Consider the following 23,847-nt stretch of genomic DNA (forward strand, 5'->3'; position numbering starts at 1 on the left):
ACTGAATCAAGTGCAATGAAGCATAAGCTCCTTCACAATTTATGATCTTTCAAATTGCATCTTTTCAACCATTAAATTGCAAGATACCATAAATTTTTATCCTCTCTTCTTCAGTCCTGGTATTGATTCTGTCGTGTGAAAAATAGAAGAGTAGTAAATTCAGGCAGTTAGACAAAATTTAAGCCTTGTCTTCGGAAAGGAAACTGAATGGCACAAGGAAGGCTGTTAATTTGCCATTGAGAACAAATATCAGGAGTGATAAAATTTTAAAAGTCCAACAGGGGCCTCAAAGACGTGGCTCAGATGGGTTTCAGTCCTCTGCAACCTTGAGCTCTTTTACTTCACTGCCTCTCAAATGCCCGTGCACCTTCAGGGTCTTTTACCAACCATTTTTTAAGATTAGGTACCTGATGTGCTGCAGGATTAGAATTAAGTTCTCACCATATATGTATGAAAATTATTGGATCCTCTTTTCATGTGCCAGACAATCACAGAACAAGCAGTTTTCAAAGAAGAGTTAAAACAATTCGCTATCTATATAGTATACCATATATACATATACAATGCCAATATTCCGCTTTCTTTTCTCACCGTGAGCAACAGCAGTCAGGTTTGAATATAAAAAAAAACCCTTCCACAATCTCGGAAACTCAGCACTTAGAGTGGTCATTATATTTAACCTGAGAAAATCTAAAATGGTTGTTACCTGCCCCATACTGTTCTCAGAAAATGGCATAATTGTTCTTAGATTGCATCTCACTCACACCAAGCTGTAAGGAACACTTGTCAAACAATACAGTCAAATTAGTTCTCTGTGATTGAGCATGTTGAGGATCTATCCAGTACATTACATATCTAGGAAAAGAAACAGAAGTGCCATGAAAGAGTCTCAATTACTATGATAAAGTAAAGTAGAAGCAAGAGAACCAGTCAGCGGCTTCCAAAAGTTAAAGGTTAACCTTTTCACATCTGCATGGGGACCGACTCTTAAATTATGATTGGAAAGAAGGCCTGCGGTTGCATGTGCCATAAAAATAGCAATACCTGCAATATAAGATTCTAAGTGACGTTCTAAACAAGACACATCTGTATGTCTTGTTTAAGTCTTTTAAAAAATCTCATTCAGGTTAAAGGAGAGAAGCTTGTACATGAATATCTTAATGTGAAGTTAGGGAGGAGGCAAATGCTGTCGCTGTTTAAAGTTGTAAACAGCTGCAAGAGAATTCAAATGGTTTAGCAGAAGCAGATGACATTTCAAAATGTCTAAACAATTTTTTTTACTCTTCGGAGCTCTGAGGAAGAAGCTCTTCCTCACTAACCCCTACACAGAGGAAAGCAGGGCAGCATTCATCACATATAGCGCTCTGCCAGACAACTGCTCTGAAAAGGTGAAGAGTGAAACTGCAGCGGCATGGCTGACAGGCGTGGAAGATAATGCTGCTCCTGTCACTTTCATGGGAGGTGCTGCCCAACTCAGACGGCGCACAAAATGACTCCACATCCAGGGAGAAGTAACGCTGGTCAGGCAGCAAAAGTGTTTTTGACACAGACCCTCCCCATGGGAAGGGCAATCAGCAGAGGAAATAGCACGTAAGGAAAACAAACCATAATAAAAGGCATAAAAGCTCACAAACATTGGATTGATCAGACAATTACAACCCATCTGGCTTGTTAAACTCAATCTGCTATCACACACAGGCTGGTAGTTTGGCTTTTTGCAGTTGGTGGTGCCGTTGGACTGTTCCCAGACCTACTAATGACAGGATGAAAGGATGAAGCCTGGCGATATTCTATATTTTTCTTATCAACAAATGTCATGAAGAGACCAAAACCAACAATGAATTGATACCACTAACCAAGAAGGGGCTAGAAAGTTTTCTGTGGGGGTTCAATGTTTTTCCTCAGAACAGATAACAACACACTGATGGGATTATTTTACAGATCTGCTGCTGGTATAGGAATTTGAATGTGTGAAAAAGGAATCAGCAGGGCATCATTGAAGAGGCAGCAACCATCTTTGTCTGACAGTTTCAGGCGGCAAGTCACATGGACAGCTAAATCCATCACAGCAAATCAGTACTTTCCTCTTTTTAAGGAATCAGATCTCCTCTGCTCTGGTCACATATGCAGGTTTCCAAAAAATTAGGTGCAAAATGTTCAAGTTTTAATTTTTCATTGTGTTTTTATTGTGTTTATCTTCTCATGTTTTTATGCTGTCTTAAGAATTCCTTTAACTGGACAATAACGATCTAAACTGAACTAGTAACAAGTATTGTAGCTAAAGTCTGATATAGCTTCATTCTCTGTGCCACAGATCTTGTCTTGTTGTTTATTTTATTTTGAGTCAATTTCACATACACCATCAGGCTGCTGTAAATACCCACTGGAGCACCAAATGTGTATTAATCCACAACTGAAAATAGTCCCAAAAGTAATCCTGTCTGAGTAATGTTTGCTAAAAACTACACTGTCCAGCTGTTTTAGGAAATTATTTAGCCTTTTTTAAAATGAAGTATATATTTGTGTCTGGTTTTAAAATATTTAAGTGGGCCACGACCAGTCGAGGGAAGCTGGAAAATATTGCTTTTTGGACTAACGCATTCTTGGTTTTTGGCCTTTCATGGGATTTGCTGAGAATAATGAAAATATAGAATATCTCCTGCCGTGTCCCTAAAGAATCCAGGGTGAAAAAATTAAATCTAAATCTGAGGGGGCAGCATACTGAACATCTCAGCCACCTCACAACCGAACTAGCATCATTCACATCTTAATTTGATGCTACATGACTAAGGGATCCTCTGATGTTCTGTGCGTCTCATCTGAAATGTACACAATACGCCACATTGCATGTTCCTCTTGTGGTGATTCGTAGATTACTGGACCAAAACACAGTCTGACTCTATAGCCAAGCGCATATCAACATGCACACAATAGTGCACTCAAAAAGACACTTTCACCAGCCCAACAAAGGGCGATGCTATGGGGTATGACAACTTCTTGTGAACGATAAAATGCCGCCTGACAAGCTTTCAAGGGATGGTTGCGCTCTGGCAGATTACAGAGATCTTTATCTTTTCATAAAACAGAGTGCAGCATTTAAGTGCCAGCGACTCAGAATACAATCTGAATTGTAAAGTGTGTCACAGTCATTACATGGAGATGTAGGGCCAGTAATGGTGAGAGTAATTGTGTGATGACAGTTTCACTGCACAGTGACATTCTCTAGGGCATTGTCATCATCCCTGACAGGTAATACGGGTCCACTGGGAATTGGGTTTGTTTTACAGTTGGAGCTTCTTCTTCATAAACACCCACCAACCCTCCAACCCATCTTTACTTACAGCTTTGTCAAACCCCAGAACTCGCAGTGGCTTTTCAATATAGCTGCGGGTCTGAGTGAGGTAATGAGATGTTAATGTGAAATAATGGAATCATGGCGGGTTGTTACATAGGCAGAGATGCAGACCTTGGCGTGATCTCGGAGTGAAAAGCACAATTGCTTCAAAATCAAAACATGTTGTCAGCGGCTCACCTAAGCAGCAGAAAATGCCCTGACTTTGGAATACATTACAATGGTAATTGCTCTGACAAAATTACCTTGTCTAAGATGAGCCCGACCAGACATCTGAGATATGCATGTCGATTGGCTCAATTTCATGATCATTGGGAGGCTGAAATCAAGGCCTTTATGTGAGAGAAAATCAGCAGGGACACTGACATAAACATCTCATCGGAGACATTACACTGAAAGGTAGACATAGCTTCATTCTCACACTGCATTGTTGTGAATCTATTTAAGGTGAAGCTGTACTTTTAAAGAGCCATTCTCCAGTTGGAAACTGTTAAGTATTTGACACTGCAAGACGTAATTATGCGGTAAGTGAAAATGGAAATATTGTCTTTAAATCATTAATATTGATACTCTTGATTGGAAATCAGAGCATGTTGCTCCCTCTAGTGGTCAATTCACCTTTTGTATATTTAATCAAATGTGTTCAATGTAATGTTTATTTTGTACAGCTGGATGTCAAATGTATGAGTTACTGTTCTGACTCAAACATCTCTCTCTTTTCACTGCTGCGTTTGTTACCAAATCCATGCTCTTGCATTTTGAGAGTAACAAAAGAGGTTGAACAACAGTCAAGACTGAGTGAAAAGACTTATTAAATAAAAACATAGTGTCATACATGGACGCCACCTTTGATTGTTAGCTGTTGCTCTTTCTGTCTGGGCTTTTCCTCACACGTATCAGGACAGGGAGAGTTAAAATGCCTCTCGTGTCTGTGATATTATGAGGATCACCTTCATCCATTTGAAAGGTGATTTCCGAGCAAAATTGTTTCTCCGAACACATGCTGCTTGAGCCGAGAGCACATTTTTCCAGCATGTTAACAAACATGTAATTTCCATAAACACGTCCAGTAATTGACAGCTTGATTTGGGCTCTGCCAGGAAGCTGACAGACAGTTCTTGGCTGCTTTAATGCAGGAAGCACAGGCTTAAGGCCTCACCAGGCTGTAATGAGCTTCTCAGGGCTTTGTCTGGATTAGACCACCAAACACAGGCAAAATCTCACACAAATCCCATCCAACTTCTAAAATCTTGTTAGATTATATCATGTACTGTAATTCAGAATTACTGTCAAATTAAGAAAAAAATTGAAGTCAGATATCAAAAGTGACACATTTTACATTAAAATCTAAATCAACTATGACTAATAGAACGGTGAGTCGAGCCTTACACAAGGTACCTGCAGATATAAGATGTGGGATATAGTTAGATTTAATACTTAAAAAACCTTTTTAAGACTAAATGTAAAATAAATTCAATACTGATTTTCAGGCAAATCATGCAAGAAAGGTTCAACTGGTTTGTTTCTCTTGTTTCAAAAGAAACAGAAATGCATGGCAGATAAATTACAGATGTGTATGGTAGGATCGATGTGAACTTAAACATTAGGTGAATGGATTTTACTGTGAAAATATCGAACTTTTTTGACAAAAAGAAAAATACAGTAAATCAGCCAAAATGTTTATGTAAGATGTAATAATTTCAAGAATAAGACAATTGAAGAATTTTTCCTGTCTGTTATTTGTAATTCTGAGTTTTGTACATTTTGAGACTTCTTAGGAACTAGCAGCATTATGCACGCAGTGTTATGTAAAGAACACACTGATTACACTCTAATTCGCATGGCATCTTTACTCAGTTTTTGTTAATTATAGAATCATGTCACACTCATTAAAGACCTTATAGTCACAAAATGGAATTTTTCTTTTTGGAGGGTAATGAAAAATGTATTTGAACAAACTACTAATAAATTATGGTTGGATTTGGTCTTGTCTGTATGCTTTAGTTGCAAAATATCAGCGGAGTCTATACTGAACCCTGCAGTATCTCCAGGCAAAGGTTTGCGGCTTGAACATCAGCAGCACATTCAGGTCTATTCTCCTTGTAAAAAGCTGTGGTTCAAGAGCAGCAGAGAGACGATGGTGAGCACAAGAGGAAAAATAGAGTCTGATAAATCTGTATTGAACTGTGTGTGAAGGATGTTAATACATATTAATGGTGACAGGAATATTTGCAAGTGAATACACTGGCAAAGGGGATTAAACATAACTCTCCATAGAAGGGGAGGTATCATCACTCCCATTCTGGCGTGGGACTCGGTCGTATCAGATTCATCCCCATGCACATTGCCAGCAAACACTAAGCCCTTATCTCTCCACTGGGCCTCTCCGGAGAGTTTACAATTTCTCGCTTCGCTGGAGCCTGAGCTGAGCTTGTTACTGGCACAAAGGCTGAGAGGTGACCTGGTTGAGAGCACAAAGCCGCCCTCACCTCTGGACGGACACATTTCTCTCAGATAACGGGCGACTTGTTGGACAGCGGCACCAGAGTGCCCCTATACATTAGTATGACAGCCACACATCCTCAAAACAGTGGGACTCACAACAAAGTTAAAGTTAAAAAAACACATGTCACACTGACATGGCTCCAGTAAAGGGTCCTTATTAATGAATTGTGTTAGAGGTGGCAGAGGGACGTGAACCCGGCAGATGTGATCCGTTTCCTGGGAGACACTTAACCGTCCTGCCATGGACGCTATTCTCTGAGGGCACAGGCATCAGAGACAGCGTCCCATTTGCTACTCCGCTGATCGCATTAACTCCCAAGGGGATTAATGATAGGAACATAGACATGAAATTTAGGGTAAATGTGCCTTGTAACCACACCAAAATCTTTGTTCGGTCATTTTTAGACGGATGAACCCATTTAGTAGTTAAACTTATCAGGGTAATGTCCATTTACATTTTCCAGCCCTCTGAAACTTGTTCTTTATTCAGCTGTAATATGAAACCCACCTGCATTGCCATGAATATCTGTCACTCGTGAGTTTTACAGAAACAGACAACAACAACAATGTAATTATTTTCTTGATGACCCTTTTGGCAGTTCAAACACTGTTTGAAAAATGCTTCATGAAAAGGCCAGTTATAAACAGCAAATTAAACAACAAACCATTCTGACTTTGGATTAAAACATAAAGTAGTAAATTACAATTTCATTTCATCAGAGGTAAAGACTGATTTTAGAGATGCAAATTGATGCAGTTAAAAAAAAAAAACCTACAGCAAAACAGGCTTGTGAGCTTTATCAGGAGATGATTTTACAGGAAATGCATTCAGGGATTATACTGCGATTTCAGTACCTACATTTGACTTGTTTTACTAAAACATGCCTGAGAATAGGCCTTGTTTGCATTAACCTCCTTGTTCATATATACAGTGGGGTCCAAAAGTCTGAGACCGTTTTTCCATTCAAGTGAACCAGACTTTTAAAAGTCAAAAGGATATTGTGCACACATGATCCGTCCCCCATTGATTGCCTAAGAAGTAACCTGAAGCCGCACTTATTAATGTCATCCCAAGTTCAAATGTTGATACTGTAATTTCAGACTTTGGGAGGTTTTTTTTTTTTTAATGTTAACACTGATTGCACTGTCTCACGCCACAGAAACAGATTCTTCTAAAACTCAGTGACAGCAGAGGGAAGCGTTTACCCTGGACAGGATGCACAGAGGCACATAAAAACAGGCTGGGTCATTACACAACAGCGAGCGCCTTGATAAAGCTCTAACTGCTTTGTTGAATTAAGGATAGTATGTGGCCTCGCTTTGCTGCAGAGAATTCAATGACAACATGAACTACATACCATGTTGCGATGGGATCACACCAGCCACGGCGACCGTCAACATGTTGATGTCACGACCCATGAGTACTCAGTAGTTATTACTAGATTATTACATCAGTATGGGTTGGACCACACTCATCTTTGAATGCGGCCTTCATTTTGATCCGAACTACACACCTGTAAAGTTCCCTGGCTGTATCTTGCACAGCTCTGACTTTATCGTGGTGACAAAAATCTATCCACAGACTGTTCCTGCCACAGTACGTTTCTCCAGGACCAAATTTTGGCATGATACAAACAAACACACACACACACACACACACACACACACACACACACACACACACACACACAGGCACAAGCACACGCACACACAGACAGACACACACACACACACACACACACACACACACACAAGGATTCACAGGGTGAAACAATAGCAGCCATGCTGTCGCGGCTGGTATAAGTGCAAGCTATTTCACTATTTTATTAAAGAAGAGAATGCCAAAATGGTTTCAGTAGGTTTTAAATTGACAAGTAATATTGGATTGCTGCTTGTCTTACAGTAGGTCTCCCAGTCACAGCAATTGCAGCAGACATGTTGCTGAGACAGCTCTGGCATTGTTTTCTGGGACACAGTGAAATTCTATTTTCAGTTTTACTTGGTGCTGTAATTATCTGCATTGTTGGTGAGAATAAAGAAAATAAAGTGCATGAATATGTGCCGGTCAATTGGATTCTGTCAGTTCAAGCAGAATTGGGTACACAAGCGAGCAGCTTGCCAGCTTGTAATAACGATGGTGTTTGCGTGGAACAATTTCCCCTCTAAAACAGCTCATCAACAGCAGAGAGAGTCTGTCACCCAGGGTACGGAGTGACAAGTCTTCTGCATCTCCGTCTGTTATTAACATGTCTCTTACGACAAGCTCAATTATCTGACACTGCCCGTAATTTCCATTCCTTTTTCTGGCACAATATAAAGTTCCTCTCCTTCATTTTCAAAGCTGGTCGTTTTAGATCCGGCAAATACTGATACAAGACATGTGTGGGAGGAGGAAGTGAAAACTGAGGGAAAAACATCTGCAAGTCACAGCAAAGTTGCTTTGCTACAGCCTCGATCATTTTTCTGATATTTGTCATTTAAAAAGCCTGGATGCTACATATTTTTTATTACAGTAATGTCATTTGTTTGTTCTTATTTGAGAATGGCTGTTACATACTTGAGTGAGGGAGCTTGTATAATTGCACTAAAGGAAAAATAATACGAAGAAATAAAATAATATGTGAGAAGTATTATTAGAGTTAGCATACAGATTTCATTCTTAACATCCTGTGCCAAACCTTGTCGAGACCTGTCCCTCAGAAAAGTAAGGAAAATTTGAACATCTAAAATTCAGTGATAACTGAGCAAACTCTATCTGCTGATCCTGATGATGAAGCTAAAGCGTTATGATGGAAAACTTTAGCACAGCTACTAAGCTGACCTTAGAGTGTGATTATTTTGTCACTCAAAACCACAACTGTTTGAGAAATCAGATGTCTTTTCGTTTGTTTGCTCAGGATGATGCCACTGAACCTTGTCCTCATTGGTCTTAATATTGTAACTGCTGTTAAAGCACAAAAGACTAGTTGTAAATGTTTGTTAGACCAAATTTCAGTTGGCTTTGTAATCAGTAAACTTTATGTGTGTGGTGTCTGTGACCTTCACAGTATTGAATCATGACTTGTATGTGGTGAAGCTGCTATCATTTTGATGTACAATTTTCTAAAGGATTGTACTAATGAAAAAGAAAAATGGAAAATACAAATTATGATAAAGGTTCTTCCTAAGAGCACATCTTGATTAACTAACCTGTAGAAGCGTGCTCCTTTTTTTGATTCATTTTAATTAACCATTCAAACTGCTTTTGTACAACTGCCTAATGACTATTTTCAGGCTGCACAATCTCGCAATCATTTTGAATAACTCAACTAAAATAGAGGATAAATGCCATTCAAAATGACTAAACTTATATTCTTCATATTTTGACACAGATAAAATATGGGTTGGCACCTTTAAGAACCTTTTATCTTTTAAGATTTTTTCTTTTTGGCAAGCATGGTTCTCATGCTGAAAAGTTCAAGTCAGAATCATGGCTGGTAACTGGGGGCTATTTTGGAAATGTTATGCTTTAGTGTGGACCCCAACGGCCTGTTAGAGGTTATTTCACTGCTTCAAACCTTAAAGCTAGACTGCCTCCACTCGTGTACGGAGGGATGCATGATAAAAAGTGAAAATGTTCCACCAAAGTGAAATATCGCTGTAAGTGGGAGTGTCTGGGTTGCTGCGGGGGAACGTTAGAGGAAGTGGTAATGATGACAGCTCTAACTCAGTGCAGGTGCAGTAAAGCATGGCAGGTTGGTCAATTGCCCAGAACCCATTACTTCTCCCCTGAGACCAACCTTGTAATGTGCTAGGCACCTTCTGTAAAGGATTGACCTACTGTCAACAGAGAAATCTCCCAGGTTTTACATAAAGACACAAGTGTACCTCACAAGGTTACACAGGCAGGTCAGCAGCATGTTAAATGTCTTAGGGCTTGCTTGTTTGCTAACATTACATATGCATGGAAAAAAATTCATTAAACAAGTGGAACACCTTCTTTGTACAGAGAACAACGGAGTTTTATAGCTACTGGCAACATATTCTCTGTGTACACTTCGTGGCTGGTCTTGTTGGACAGGTTTAGTATTGGCCTGTTGAGCTGTAGGAGACACTTTGCATTTTGTAAGAGAGCAGAAAGCTGGTGGATGTAAAATTCATGATACTGTTTCTTTCTTTGTGAGTGCCTTTACAGGAGCTCTGAACAGGAGCGACAGTGCTGGAGATGGGAATAGGATGACCTTGGGTGCCAGATACATCTCTGTTCCTGTCATCTTCAGACAGCCACTGTTTGACCACTATCTACGCGATGCATTCTATCCGACACTTGTAACAATAGTGTAAATGGGACGAAAATTGAGCTCACCTTAAAGGCGGACTTCAGTCCTCTTCAAGGCTGAAAGCCTTGGATGAGCCCAGTGCCCAGTGGCAGCTCGGAGTCCTTGTTTTGCTCCCCGAGACGTGTGTAATCAGAGAGAAAGTCCAGCACAGATTACAGTCTTCAATCAGTCAGGGAGGAAAATGATATGTACATCATTGTCTCCGCAGCATATCCCAGGCACTGTCAGCCTGCATGCATATTACCTGTGTCAAAGCTGCCAGGGACATGATGAGAGAAACTGAGAGCCATCACCGAGCCGCCACTCAGGGGGGTGTCGAGTCTTCGAGCGCAGCAGCTGGATTCAGTCTCCATGGGGACTCTGCTCTGACCTCCAGCGTGTTGTTGACACCATTTAATGTACATTTTCAGATACAAAACGTCCCCTTTCATATCTGAAATCATTTTCAATGGGCTGAGTAACACTGAAGGCCAGCTCTTGTCACCAAAAGAAACTATTGAGGAAAAACTCGTAGTTTTTCTCCAACTTGAGTCCGAGAAAGTTGAAGCCGTTGTCACATTTGACCTTGAGTTGCACAATATAGGCAAAGAGTTATTTCATACAGTTGGAAAACTATATGACTGCTGTGAGGAATGGCTAAAGATGATCCCTCCTAATCTTCTCGTAGATCTCAAACGTAATTTTATGCAATCATCTCCTCACTAAAAACAGACACATACTGTGTGTGAGTACTAAGGACAACATAATGTGGAAAATTTGATGGAGGTGCCTCATCATTGGTGATTCAATTTTCACAGTTCGTTCTGGAAAAAATATACATACAGTACTTGCAAAACAGAGGAAGACAAAGAAATTAAAAATAGAAATAGCAAAGATTGATTGCTCTTGAAACAGAACATAGTAAGACTATAATTTCCCTGAAACAAGGGTGCTGCCACTTTTGCATATAAAAGGATGGAAGATGATTTGCAGCCACACCAAAACACATGGACCATACTTTACTAATCAGTGTACAGCTTTGAATTTAACCACCGACCCTGACACCGTAAATAATGACTGAAAGTACATAAACTAAATTCACAAGCATGTGACTGCTGGCTGTGGCTATGAGGTTTGCATAACAGCCCCCCTGTCCCACACCAGGTATCTGTTCACCTTGAGAAGTCCAGACCTAAACGCAATGTCAACACAACCACTCTCTAGCTCGATGATTCTGTTTGTCTCTTCTGGTCCTGCTGGGGCTCCAGGGGGAGGTCACCAAATTGTCTCTGGAATAAAAAAAAAAGGCGCTGACCTTTGTTAAATTGGCCACATTCAGTAGACAGGGAATATCAGGTTATTGAGTTGATCCATGCTGCGTTTCCTTGCCTGGGGGAAATGATCTGTACTACTGTCTACTTTCTACAGTTGATCAAGGGCAAGAATGTGTCAGGAATGTAGAAACCCAAGACACTTTTTAAAATGTAGTTTCAAATGTCCTAATGGTTTAAGAGAAAAACACCATTAGTACCCTGCTGTAAACAAAATACTAAGCAGGATGGTGAGTGCTTTTCACTTACGAAGAGACTTGCAGTTTATAACCAAAAGGAAATTAAATAAAGGCTTTATGCTCTAAATTCTGTGAGATGGTTCACAGAAAAGAAATATTCTAAATGAATGCAGCTGCAGAACCCCAACAATTCATTGCACTGTACTTTCAAGTTGTTGATTCCTTGAGAAAGCCAAATAATAGTCATTTTGCAAAATTGCAGGCCTATCCTTCAACAACTGAGGAAAACAGTTAAAATTGGGCATGGATAGGGAAGAAGCAGCCCTCTCGCTGAAGTATTTTGTATATTCGGGACAGTATAATGAAATAAGTCATTTCTGCCAGCAGTTCACATTACCTCCCAATGGTTAAGAACCATAATCCCAATAGTATTTTGAATTCTATCACACATACAGTCGGAAATGTTATAGCATGATTATAGTGTTCCTCTCCCTCTGCAAAGTTATTGTATTTATGCATTTTGCACATGAATTGAACGAGAAGTTGAGCACCAATTACACTGCTATTCAAACTGGGAACCAAAGATATTTGGTACAATAAAAACACACAAACAACCTGTAGTATAAGCACCGTTTGAAACGATAGCTGTCGGTCACAAAAACGCAATATTGAAACCGCATAATTGAAAAAGCTTTTCTTTTACTCTCCAAAATAAGACACAAAGTTGGATTGTGTCTCACTTTTCTTTCACAAAATTTGCTCCACATAATGTTCAAACCACATGAGTAACAATGAGGAACTAAGTGTTTGCTGCAAAGACATGTTTGCCTCTGCAAATCACAGCCACAAGAAGCTTTACTTGTCTTGCGTCAGTGTCAGTGTATTTCTTTTAATAATTATACACTGAAGCTACTGCTGCAGATTCATTAACTGGGCTGTTAAAGGCTCTGCTCGTTCTCCTGTTCTAAGCTGATGCTGACAAAAACATGTAAGCGCACGAACAAAGCGAAGAGCTACGACAGTTTGTTGACAAAGTTGGCCTCCAATCCAGGTGGGCAGTTGAAATGACATTGTGGACAGTATCATGCTCAGCAGCCACACGATCTCTTTTCCTCCTTTAACCTGCTGAGCTGCTGGGGAGGATCGCCCACTGAAGGCAGCTTTTATCTGCAATGGCCAGAAGAACCATGCCTCTTGATGTTACGAGGCAATGGCACTTTGTCAAGCAAGACAAAGTTACCCTGGCTCTGACACCAGACAATCGCCCTCCGCTTCTCAATACATTTCCAACTGTGGCTGTGATTTACATCAGAAAAGCTTAAGGCAGGTCATAAAAAAAAAGTCAAGCACAGGGAATGGAAAGAAAAATCCTGATGTAGAAACATTCCTGAATCTCACACCTAAAAAATATTTCAATGCACTCACATTTTTCAAATCTGCCACACTTCAAAACTGGAAAAACCATGATTGTCAATGCAGATTGTCCCAGAGGTCTGTGTATCATAGATTTCATTCCTGCAGGGGAGCAAAGATTATTACAATATTCAGATTACCGAGCAGGGGAAATTAATTGGACTAATTAACATACAAGTAAATGATGATACCGTTAACACATTTCATTAACTCAAACTGTCATTCTATGTTCCTGGTGCACTTGGTATTGCATTACAATGAATTGGATTCATTAAATTATGCAAATGAGAGGAACGACAAAATGGACGAGTCCTTTTTAATGTTACAGACCACAATTTCTGACTCGTTTTCAGGAAATTGACTAAGACTCAAAAAGCATGTGCTTTTCACTGATTTACCAGATAAAGCCTTTCATACACCACCGTTTTAATTATGTTCACAGACACTAAAACCAGGTAGGCTATAATACATTTCAACTGCTTCATGCTGCTGTCTTGAGCCTTCAAAAAAAAAAAAAGCAATAGTACCTAATTAGTAAAATGTCCCATTTAGTTTAAGGGGTAAAAACAGTGATACAGCATGTGTGTGATGCTATGGGCTGGTAATATCACGTTCATACATCAAATTATTAAACAATTAAACAGTTAATATTAATATTACAAAATTAATATTTTTGGCAAATTAGATGGACAGGAAACTGTGTAGAGTAAGAAACAAGACAGAGTGGCTTGTTTAAAAGGTTTTCCTTCTATTTCACTCAAATATACATTAATCCAGGTCATAAAAAAGGAGCTGTTACCTCTCATGCCTCTGTAGGGTTTGTTCAAAGTCATGAGACAGTATTTTGTTCTCCGGCAGCAAAATATGTTCCGGACATTTCTGTGTGACATTATCTTGTGGTTAATTGAGGGTCCACACCTCCTGTTGGCCTCGGTGACTTCTGTCTTCATCTTAGCAGTGCTACATGGGGAAGGTCAAGGGGTCAAACATACCTCTTGTCCTGCTCCCTTGGCTGTAGTGACATCTGCTGGACTACTAACCCAGAGTGTAAGCCCTGTGGGGGGAGAATGAGGCTCCTGGATGCATAACAAGTCTTCCAAAAGAAATGAAACAAACGGTTTCAAGTACAAAGAAAAATTCAAACTTGTCTTATGTTTAGTCATTTAAGTTTGAAATATTAAACTACCCTCAGAAAACAGACATGGTACAACCAAAACATATTTAAAAAAAGATTTTTAAAATAAATCAAAAATCAAAGGAAATTCAAGTGTGACAGAAAGGTTTATATTGATGTTATATTGACATATTTATACAGAAGATTTGATTGAGGACAAAACTTCAGTGTTTAGTACATAATATGAAAATGATGTCTGATGTGTTTCTACAGCATCTTGCTATTTGACTTAAAGGCTTAAGTATAATCTCCTGTAGAAGACCATGTGGCGATCAGTGGAAAAAAAATTAAGACATTAATGTCATTATGTGTCACAAAAGGGGGTGGCGGAAAATGCCACTTTTCAGTGTGTACGTGTATTCAGTTTAAACAATTCAACAGTTGTGGGGGTGTGTGTGTGTGTGTGTGTGTGTGTGTGTGGATTGGGGGGGGGGGCAAAAAACAAAACATAAAACACAATTAACATGGAACAGAGAAATACAACATACATTAAATGAAAAGAATCAACACAAAGACAGAAACACTGTACATTTACTGACAATGAATATAAAGCAGTTTCTTGGGAAGTATACAAAACATGTTTTTATACAAAAGGATTAACAACAAACAAGATGAAAGTGGTGAGAACAGTGTTGTTAAAGGAGTACCGCTTTTAGTAATACACAGATTTTTCAACTGCATGATGGACTGATGGAGCAAGATACTGGTGAAGAAATCTGCAAAGCTGTTTCCATAACAGGGGTTGATCTTATTGTTAAAAAAAATAAAAATAAAGACACAGTAAGATTCAACAAGCATAGGTAACATGGTGACAGCTTAATTCACCTCAGCTTTTGGTCCATCAAATCACATTTCTTCACAACACCCCACCATTGTCCAAGAAGCTACAGGGGTGATTTACTTTAATCATATCACACAGTCACAAGTCACCCTGAGTTTGTAGTCAAATTTGGCAATTACCTTCAAAAAATGGCTTTTCTCTTCATAATAAAATGCATGTTTTTTTTTTTGTTTTTTTTTGTTTTGAAGTCCTCCAAAAATTGTTTAACGGAAACACGTGTGAATTACATATAATGGAACCATATGAAATATTTTGGACTTTTAATATCACAAATGCATTTTCTATGTAAAGCCTGATATAAATAGCCAGTCAGTCAAAATATTTAATATACAAATAATGTGTATCATATCAACAGTATATGTTCAGACTAGAATTACAATATAAAATTTTGATTGTTTTTCATTTTCACCTGCAAAATGTAGTCGGTGTGAGCAAAGTTTTTAAAAATGAATTGAGGAAGGAGGGCTTGCTAATTTTCAAACAGACTGACTGCAAGGAGGACAGGAAAAAAACAAACAAACAAAAAACAAAAAAACAAAAACAGACACACACAAAACATTAAAACATTAACAAACTTGCATGGACATAAGCAATAACGTTACTACAGCTGGATAAAATTATCTCTGTTGTGAGATGTAGTCTCTGCTGAAAGGAATATGGAACAAATCTTGCTTACCAAGGACATCATCAGAATATTCCATCAACCAAAGGCGAGGAGAAAATTTCTCATCTTACCAATAATTTTTCATGAAAAACACATTAACAAATAAGTAGATTCAAAACAAAATGGCATCCTACATTTGCAACTACACAATATTGTACAAAATAAGGCATTTCCTTGTGTGTTTACTGCAATGTCTTTTTCTTCTTTAAGTCTCCAATGCTAGTTTTTCCTCAGTAAAAACTGAGTATGGACACAGACTGACTATTTGTTTTAAAATATATATATATATATATATATATATATATATATATATATATATACATATATATAAATACATATGCATATATATATACACATATACATATATATACATATACATATATACATATATATACATACACATATATTTATAATTTTAGTTTTTCTTCAAAACTTTAATAAAAATGCAGGTAGGAGTATACAGTATGAGAGAGTTTGTAGAAGTTCCCGAGGGGAGCGTAAATCACTCCATGACTTCACTGGCCGCTACTGTGGTGACGAGCTGGAGAGGGATCTCTGCATTGGCCAGGATGTCCTGGGCGGTGCTGGAACCCTGCTGGATGTTGGTGAGGATGAGGGTGGTCCCGCCTGTCGTGGTGATGATACTGTCTGAGGACCCTGCGGATTCCATCGAGGCCACCACTGAGCTGCCAGAGTTCACACCTTTTTTGTTCTGATGAGTTTTAATGTGCTTAGCCAGGTGGTCGCTCCGCATGAAGCGCTTGGAACATTCTGGGCAGACAAACTTCTTTTCTCCTGCCAGAGAGAAAATATAGTTTGAAAGATAAATTGTTTGGTGCTGAATACATTTGGAGAGGGTTAAACGTGCCATCTATCTGGAGGATATGTTTCATAGGTAGGGAGATAAATTTAAGAGAGCAACACACAAGTTCAATTTGCTTGTTTCAAAAATAAAATTAAAGAAAATGAAGATGTAACATAAAATGATAAAATGCAGAACTTTCACTGAAGTCTAAAAAATAGGCGTCTTATTGTGTTCTGTTGTTGACTGCTGTATGACATACAACCAAAGTCAATATTACAATTGAATATTATATACATTCAAAACAGATCAGGTGAGCTGATAGAAGGCTGTGTCTGGGTTCAACTGAGAACCGGGGGGGTGCGCGAGACACTGTTATTTCTTAAATGACTCACACTTTGCAGGGCACAAATTAATGCATTTACTGCTTTTACTTATGTTTTCCTGATGTGCAAAAAACTGAGGGAGCAAAAAAAGTGGCACCTGTGTGTGTTCTCCTGTGTCTCTGCAGCTCGTCGCTGCGTGTGAACCTCTTCCCACAGAACATCCAGCTGCAAACAAAAGGTCGCTCCCCTGAATGCCAGCGCAGGTGTGCTCGCAGGTGCGATGTCTTTCCATATACTTTCCCACAGCCAGCGATGTGGCAGATGTGCTGCTTCTTCTTCCCCATGCTGGATCCTCTGAGAAACACATGCACCGAAAGTTAGGGTCCCAATACATTTGATTTTCCCGTACAGAGGTGAGAACTAGTAACGACACACATACAGTGTGGAGTTTTAAGAGAAAACAACCAGTAAGGATTACTCACCTCCCGCCTGACTCTTTACAGTTTGGGCAAGTACATGCCACTCTGCGCAGCCTCTTGCCCTCCTGGCCCAACTGATCGTCCTCATCCACCAGCCTGACGCGAAGGTGGGACAGATCGCTTGTGTTCAGGGTGGAGTCGGTGCTCAGCTGCCAGTCTCCAGAGTCTGGCTCTTCCTTTATCTGAATGTCTGAAATTATTGTGATCGTTAATATCAATACAAGCTCTGGTCATAACAAGCCAAAAACGAGTACAGTGAGCAGTGTTTTATAATTGTGTGTGACTGAAAGCATGGCAGCAAATTTCACATGTAAGACTCCATAATATGTAGAGTGATAAAACAATTATTTGAATGACAAAAAATGTAACAGTGACAATGCTGGTAATTAATTAAACATATCCTGTGGACTTTTTGAGCCACATTGAGTGGCAGAAAATGGATGGACTTTGCTACAATCAAAAACTTCATTACAATTTTTTGATAGATGTAGTTACACAAACATTCACCACAACATGGCTTTAAAGATACACACAATGTATTTTGTTGAGACACTGAATGTAAAAAAACTATGATTACAATGAAAACTCGAAATGCTTAGACAAATTATCAATAATTTAAAAAAAGTAATTGCTGTTAACAGCTTTTAAAATATGATGGCTTTGTTGATCTCCATTTCATACAACTATAAATTCAGATACTTTGTGTTTGTTGTCTACAGGACAATTAAACAACTGTTGATTTGCATTTTTCGTTACTTTATACACTAAATATAGACCGTTTTCCCAGCAGGCATTTTGATTTGTCATGGTAGGAAAAGCACAGGTGTAATTAATAACATTAAGGATGGCTCTGCTCTGTTCAGATGTCTCATTAAGTCGTGCCAGTGTGACAGTGAGTCAGCATGCACAATGCCAAGACTCTGAAACTGAAGCAGATAAATGGAATTTAGGCATCACTGATTTTATTATTTACACTTGTGCTTTTCCTACTGTAACATGTAAAAATGTCTTCTGTGAAAAAGATATATTAATTGATAAATTGGGGGAAAAAAAGTTAGTTTAATTTACAATGCAAATAACTTAAATCCTTACAACAGTACGGATGATATTAGAAAGACAAATACATCTGACAGACAAGAGTCACTGTGGAGTGTGTGCTTTGAGCACCGGCAACAAATTTTCAAAGTTTTGAAGAGCCTTTTTAAAGTAAGATAGTAAAGACGGACTCTTATGAAAGATGTAAAAATTGATATTTACATGAAAATTCAAGAAAATAAATATGAAGTAGACCTATGCGCTAGTCTAAGATGGGAAGAGGTTTTCAAGAAATGAAATGAGGTCACTTGACTCCATTTACTAACAAAATGATGCATCAAAGGTGCATCAAAGCTAATAAGACAGTTGTGGATATGTCAGTCAAGCATAGTTTGAACATGCCCACACATGCCTGAGAGGCGACAACGTGAGTGAAAACACGTGTGTGAATTTCAGGCTGTTTCCTGTGTATATTCTGACAATAAAAAGAGCTACTGTACCTCCGGGGGCGTCTGTGTCTCTTTCCTGTTGGGCCACTGAGTTGACCGTCACTGTCTGCAGGTTGGGGATCTGTCCTGTGCTGATGCTGACCGGACTAGAACCCAGTGACAGGGTCTGGACTGGAGCCAGGGTTATCTGCTGGGGTGGTGTGGTGGGCAGCTGGAGGTTCTGCAGGTTCTGCACTCCCTGCACCTGAAAGGTCTGCCACTGTATCTGACCCGACGGCGTGACTGTCTGGGCTTGGATGATGAAGGTTCCCGGGTTGATCAGCTGCACGTTTTGTAGGCTCTGCCCGCCTGTCGCCACTGACTGCATCACCTGACCGTTGGTGGTCTGCACTGGCACCTGCTGCAGCTGGATGATGGGCGGGGCTGAGGACACCTGGATGCTCCGCTCCTGATTTTGTTGGATGAAACCTTCTTGGAGACCAGAACTTGAGTCGGCTTGTTCTGTAGCCACTGATGACAATGAAGAATCTTGTGTCAGCAGACCTGATTCATTTCCTGGAACGTGTAGCTGAGAGGAAGACGTTGGCACAAAAATCTCAGGATTTGCATTCGAGTCATTGACTGGTATAGTCTGTGAGAGGTGATCATCTGTCTTCACCTGACTCTCTGAGCCATCCACAGGCTGACTTGCCATAATTAGCTGGCCATCTGCAGTGACCCCTGTTGCTATAGTCTGAGCTCCAGACAGGCCCAGGGAGTCCAAGTCCACACTGTTAACGGGAACAAAAGTAATGTTCCCGGGCAAACCCACAGGCACATTAGTAACAACCTGACCCTGGTTGTTGAAGGTGGAGCTGCCAATAGAAACCCCCTGGATCTGCTGGACATTACCAGTCTGTGATATGAGGTTCTGGTTGTTATTAAGGATGTTTGCAGTTGATGTAACACCAAGACTCTGGCTACCATCAGGCAAGATCTGAATCTGCCCCGTGGCATCCTGAGTCAGAGTCGCTCCTTCCACGCCGGACGTGGAGAAGCTAAGCTGTCCATCCGCTGTCTGAATCTGAGGAATTACTTGGTACTGAATGTTAGGCACTGCATTGGCATTGGAGGTGGCCGTTCCCGACGTCACAAAGATTGGCTGACTTTGTAAGTTCTGGAGAGGAAGAACATACTGTCCATTGGATGTTAATACTCCTTGACATTGGATCTGTATCATTCCGGATTCATCCTTTGCTGCTGTTGTGGAAGTTAACACCTCCCATTTATCCGTCCCAGTAAGCTGAGTAGACGGATCAGATGTCTGAGAAAGAAAATGATTGACATTTTAAAAAAATGATCTAGCACCTGTTGTTAATGAAATTGATTAAGCAATACCTAGCACTAGCTCAGGTGTCTAATTACAGCCGGCTTTTAAATCTACAAAAAAGTTGAGTACATGGCCCAATATTTTGGAAAAATAAATGGTGCTAGCAGTTTACACAATCAGCAACAGAAATATTGGAAGGCAAAGAGCAAAATAAGCAAAATTCATTTGATCACTTGAAGCTGGGTTGACAAGAAATGTAAAGTTTAGTTTTATTTACTGTTAATCTTTGGCTGTGTTGACAGCTATGGTTCGGTGGACATTACCAAAGAAAAAAAATCCATTGTAGGGTTTTAGTCTTTTTCTTCTGGTATGCTTAAGACTGACACCGATTTATTACAAATCATAACAAATAAAAAGTTGTAAATCTTAAGTCACAACTGAGATTTGAAGGTAACAGCTCATTCATTGGACAAAGTCAGCCGCCTGTCATCCTGCATTGAATTATCAGTGCTACACAGACACAGAAGGGAATTTTTACGGCCTACAGCAGCTCATGCTACACCTAAATGCGCTTAAGGGTTTTATTTATCTTCTCTGGTTGTCAGAACCAGCTTTTAGGGCATTTTCTGTGCATTTGTTAGATCCGAACCAGATTTTGAATGACAGCATTCATATTAGTCAAATTAACCAGAGCATCTGGGAAAACACACTGGGGTTTTTGTCCACTGTATCAAACAGGTGCTGTGTGAACACAGCCAGCTAGAAACCTCAGAGTTTCTTATATACTCTACACTGTCATTCTACCACAGCTGTAAAGTGTTATTTTACTATAAATACAAACTCAACTCCGCTGCAGCTGCTTTCAAGTGAAAGCCTTTAAGTGGTTCTTCTTGTTTCATATCCTTTGTCAGATTGGTAGATTTTCAGCAGAATTTTGTCTTATTTGAATTTGATGGAGAAATTGAGAAATATTTAGCAATACTATGCACTCAGTCTAAATACATCAATTCAATGGGACTAATTGGAAATGGAAACATAATAAAGCAGAATAACTTCCTCTCATGAAAAAGTGAAAACCAAAGTTTGCCAGTAGAATATATTGAAGTATGTATTTTTTCTCCTAACTCACACTGCAATCTTACTATTCAAACTTAAGTAACAAGAAATACTATATGATCAGTTTTATATGCAACTTTTCATCATTAAAACTTATCACTACTGAAGAACATCTTGCCAACAAAAACTTGGGATAAGGAGATCCTAAAATCAAAAAGCACAAATGCAAGACCAAATCTAACAAGAGAATCAGTCAAATATTCATCTTAACATACAACATCTTATGATAAAACTAAAGAGCTTCAATTTTCCTGATGCAGTTGTGGTTCATGGTTGATGCTCAATCTGACATACATAGGGGCCACTAGGTTAGCCCTAGTAAATGTAGTGTATCAAGGACCTGTCACATGAGCAGAAGGATATGGATGTTCTTACTGGATCTGTTTCAGTAGTTAAAATGCTAAAAACATTCCATTTGTAGCAATGAGACGTCCTCCTGTGTTGATGCCAAAATGCAGTGGCTGTAATACCACGAAAGCAAGTGCAAGCTCAGCTACACTCCCACCACCAGTTTTCTCAGCTGTGATTGAAGGCTTCGCTTCTGCTGTGGCTGTTTCAGATCTAGCAGAGGTGCCGACTTACCACATCAGCAGCAGCACCTCTGTCCAACTCTGAAGACGGTGACCCAACCTTAGTGCAGGTGGTTGCTAGCAGGTCGAGGGGTGATGGCTGAGAGTCCTACCCACAACGGGCAAATTTAAAAGGAAGAAAGTGGGTGGCCATTAGTCTGCGCCACATTGAAAGTGTGACTCATTGCTAAAGAGCAAAGTCTGAAGTTTGGAGGTTAAAGGACTTTCTTGTCCCGTGTTGAGCCCCTCAGTCAGCACCCAGGAGAAACCGCATGATAATGTTTAGGACTGGCTGGAGTTTTACAGCCTGTCACTTCAACCCCGGCAAAAGGAGGCGGGATTTGAAAGCATCCTGAGAGGAAGTGTTGCCTGAGAGGTTCAAATCAGGGTACAATACCCCCCTCCAAGTTTGAAATGTGTGAGCTTCAGCAAGCGCCACTCAGTTACTGAAAACGGAGCAGCGACGTAAAATGAGTCATAATCCCGAGAGTGAAACCTTACCTGGCTGCCCCTGCCTTCCTCCTGCTGCAGAAAGTCGCTTCGACTACTGTCCACGTCCAAGGCAGCCATATCCTCTGGTTTCATTGGCTTTTCTGGGGCTGTGATGTAAAAAGCATATAGCTTACAGAGTGGGAGCCGCCGAAGCTAACGTTAGCTAAACAAACCACACACTCACATAACATCTGTAACGTTGTTGTAACCTCAGTACACTAGCTAACAACACCGTCATAACCACCACTAATAACCCCCATAAAGTAAACAGCGATGTAGAGATAATTAGTTTGAGGAGAGCTGACTTTTAGTGATATGTCCTAGACAAGCTAACCTAATTAGCTGCTACTACTAACTTAGCCGGCGGTGATTAGCATTATCACCGACAGGCATCCCTGCTAGCCTGCTAGCGAGCTAATGTAGCCAGAGGATGCCTCAGTTAGCTTGTTAGCGTCCGAGGGTGAAGAGTAAGACAGATGTTACATACCAGTCATTGCGTGACTTGTCGTGAAACGGAGAGTCCTGATAGTCACAAGCCCCTGGACATGATCAACAAATTATATTGATTGTATACGCGTATAAATAAGGCGATAACTGTCAGATTTCTTTGTATTTTGATTGACGGGCGGTGGGTTACACAAAGGGTGGGGCCTCCACTGTTGACTGGGAGTGTTTGCGTCACATACAGGAAATCCCGCCGTTCTTCACCGAGGTGATTGGGTATTTGCTGTGCACACCGTGTTGTTATTTGTCGGTCGACATGTCAGTCATCCTTTGTTGGACTCTTCCTGTTTATTATGCGCTTTAGTTTTACAGAATTGGCGTTGATGGTAGTAAACATCGTTTACTCTTAGTGGCATTGTCGTTACCAGTTCATACCAGACTTGTGCAGTGAGAAGGCTGCTTGTAGCATTTGTATTGTGAAAAATAACAAGTAGAGGCCATTTGGGTAAAAAGATTTAGAGCCAGAGATGCAGTCACATTATCTGCTAAATACATGGGATTCATCCCCAGCATTTAACATTTGACCAACACGAATCACCAGCCCACTAAATGTCCTGTCAGCTCTTGCCAATAAATACCATTTAGATGGTCCAACATCAGCAGTAAACAATGAAGCTGGGCTCCTTACAGGTTGTTAGCATTTACACCACAGAGGGGCATATTGCAATTTATATATGTCTTTAAAATACACTTTTACAAGTATTGCAGTATTGATCAAAAAAATGCTGTACATAACTGCAAATCTTCCTGAAATGAGGAATTCAAGTATTTAGCAACAGCACACTATAGCACCCTGTAAAAACTTTTTGGGGATGTATACATCATGCATTGTGATTATAGGTGAAATACAACACAAGGTGGTCTAATTTACAAGCACATAAATAATTTCATTTTATACACCAATCCCATTTTTTGGCTCCTGATAATGATTCTGATAACCTCAACTCAGGGATTTAAGACCAGTGCTTTCTTTTCTTTAAAATTTAAAATCTGTATACCTCACTGTGTA

General features: G+C 39.8%; 1 protein-coding gene across 3 annotated transcripts; it reads right to left on the reverse strand.

Moving 5' to 3' along the window:
• Positions 1-16,212: 16,212 nt before the first annotated feature.
• Positions 16,213-23,006, reverse strand: sp3a (sp3a transcription factor). Of its 3 annotated transcripts, XM_040147622.1 has the most exons (7): positions 22,822-23,006; positions 22,344-22,441; positions 21,856-21,951; positions 18,900-20,151; positions 17,368-17,554; positions 17,043-17,239; positions 16,213-16,552 (listed from the first exon to the last, which is right to left on the reverse strand). In XM_040147622.1, exons 1-7 carry the CDS (start codon positions 22,826-22,828, stop codon positions 16,260-16,262), a joined length of 2,130 nt encoding a protein of 709 aa, XP_040003556.1. In that variant the 5' UTR covers positions 22,829-23,006; the 3' UTR covers positions 16,213-16,259. The 3 variants fall into 3 exon arrangements, with proteins under 3 accessions (XP_040003556.1, XP_040003558.1, XP_040003559.1); XM_040147624.1 differs by lacking the exon at positions 21,856-21,951; XM_040147625.1 differs by lacking the exons at positions 21,856-21,951; positions 22,344-22,441.
• Between the last annotated feature and the right edge of the window lie 841 nt (positions 23,007-23,847).

Source organism: Xiphias gladius, chromosome 16 (genome assembly GCF_016859285.1).
Source record: "Xiphias gladius isolate SHS-SW01 ecotype Sanya breed wild chromosome 16, ASM1685928v1, whole genome shotgun sequence".
Lineage (NCBI taxonomy): Eukaryota > Metazoa > Chordata > Actinopteri > Istiophoriformes > Xiphiidae > Xiphias > Xiphias gladius.

Bases quoted from the DNA above. Each gene is read 5' to 3' on its own strand.
- sp3a (XM_040147622.1), bottom strand. The intron at 17,555-18,899 runs GTACAGTAGCTC...CAATAATTTCAG, and splicing joins AGACACAGACGCCCCCGGAG to ACATTCAGATAAAGGAAGAG. The intron at 16,553-17,042 runs GTGCCACTTTTT...TCTCTCTGGCAG, and splicing joins ACACAGGAGAACACACACAG to GAGAAAAGAAGTTTGTCTGC.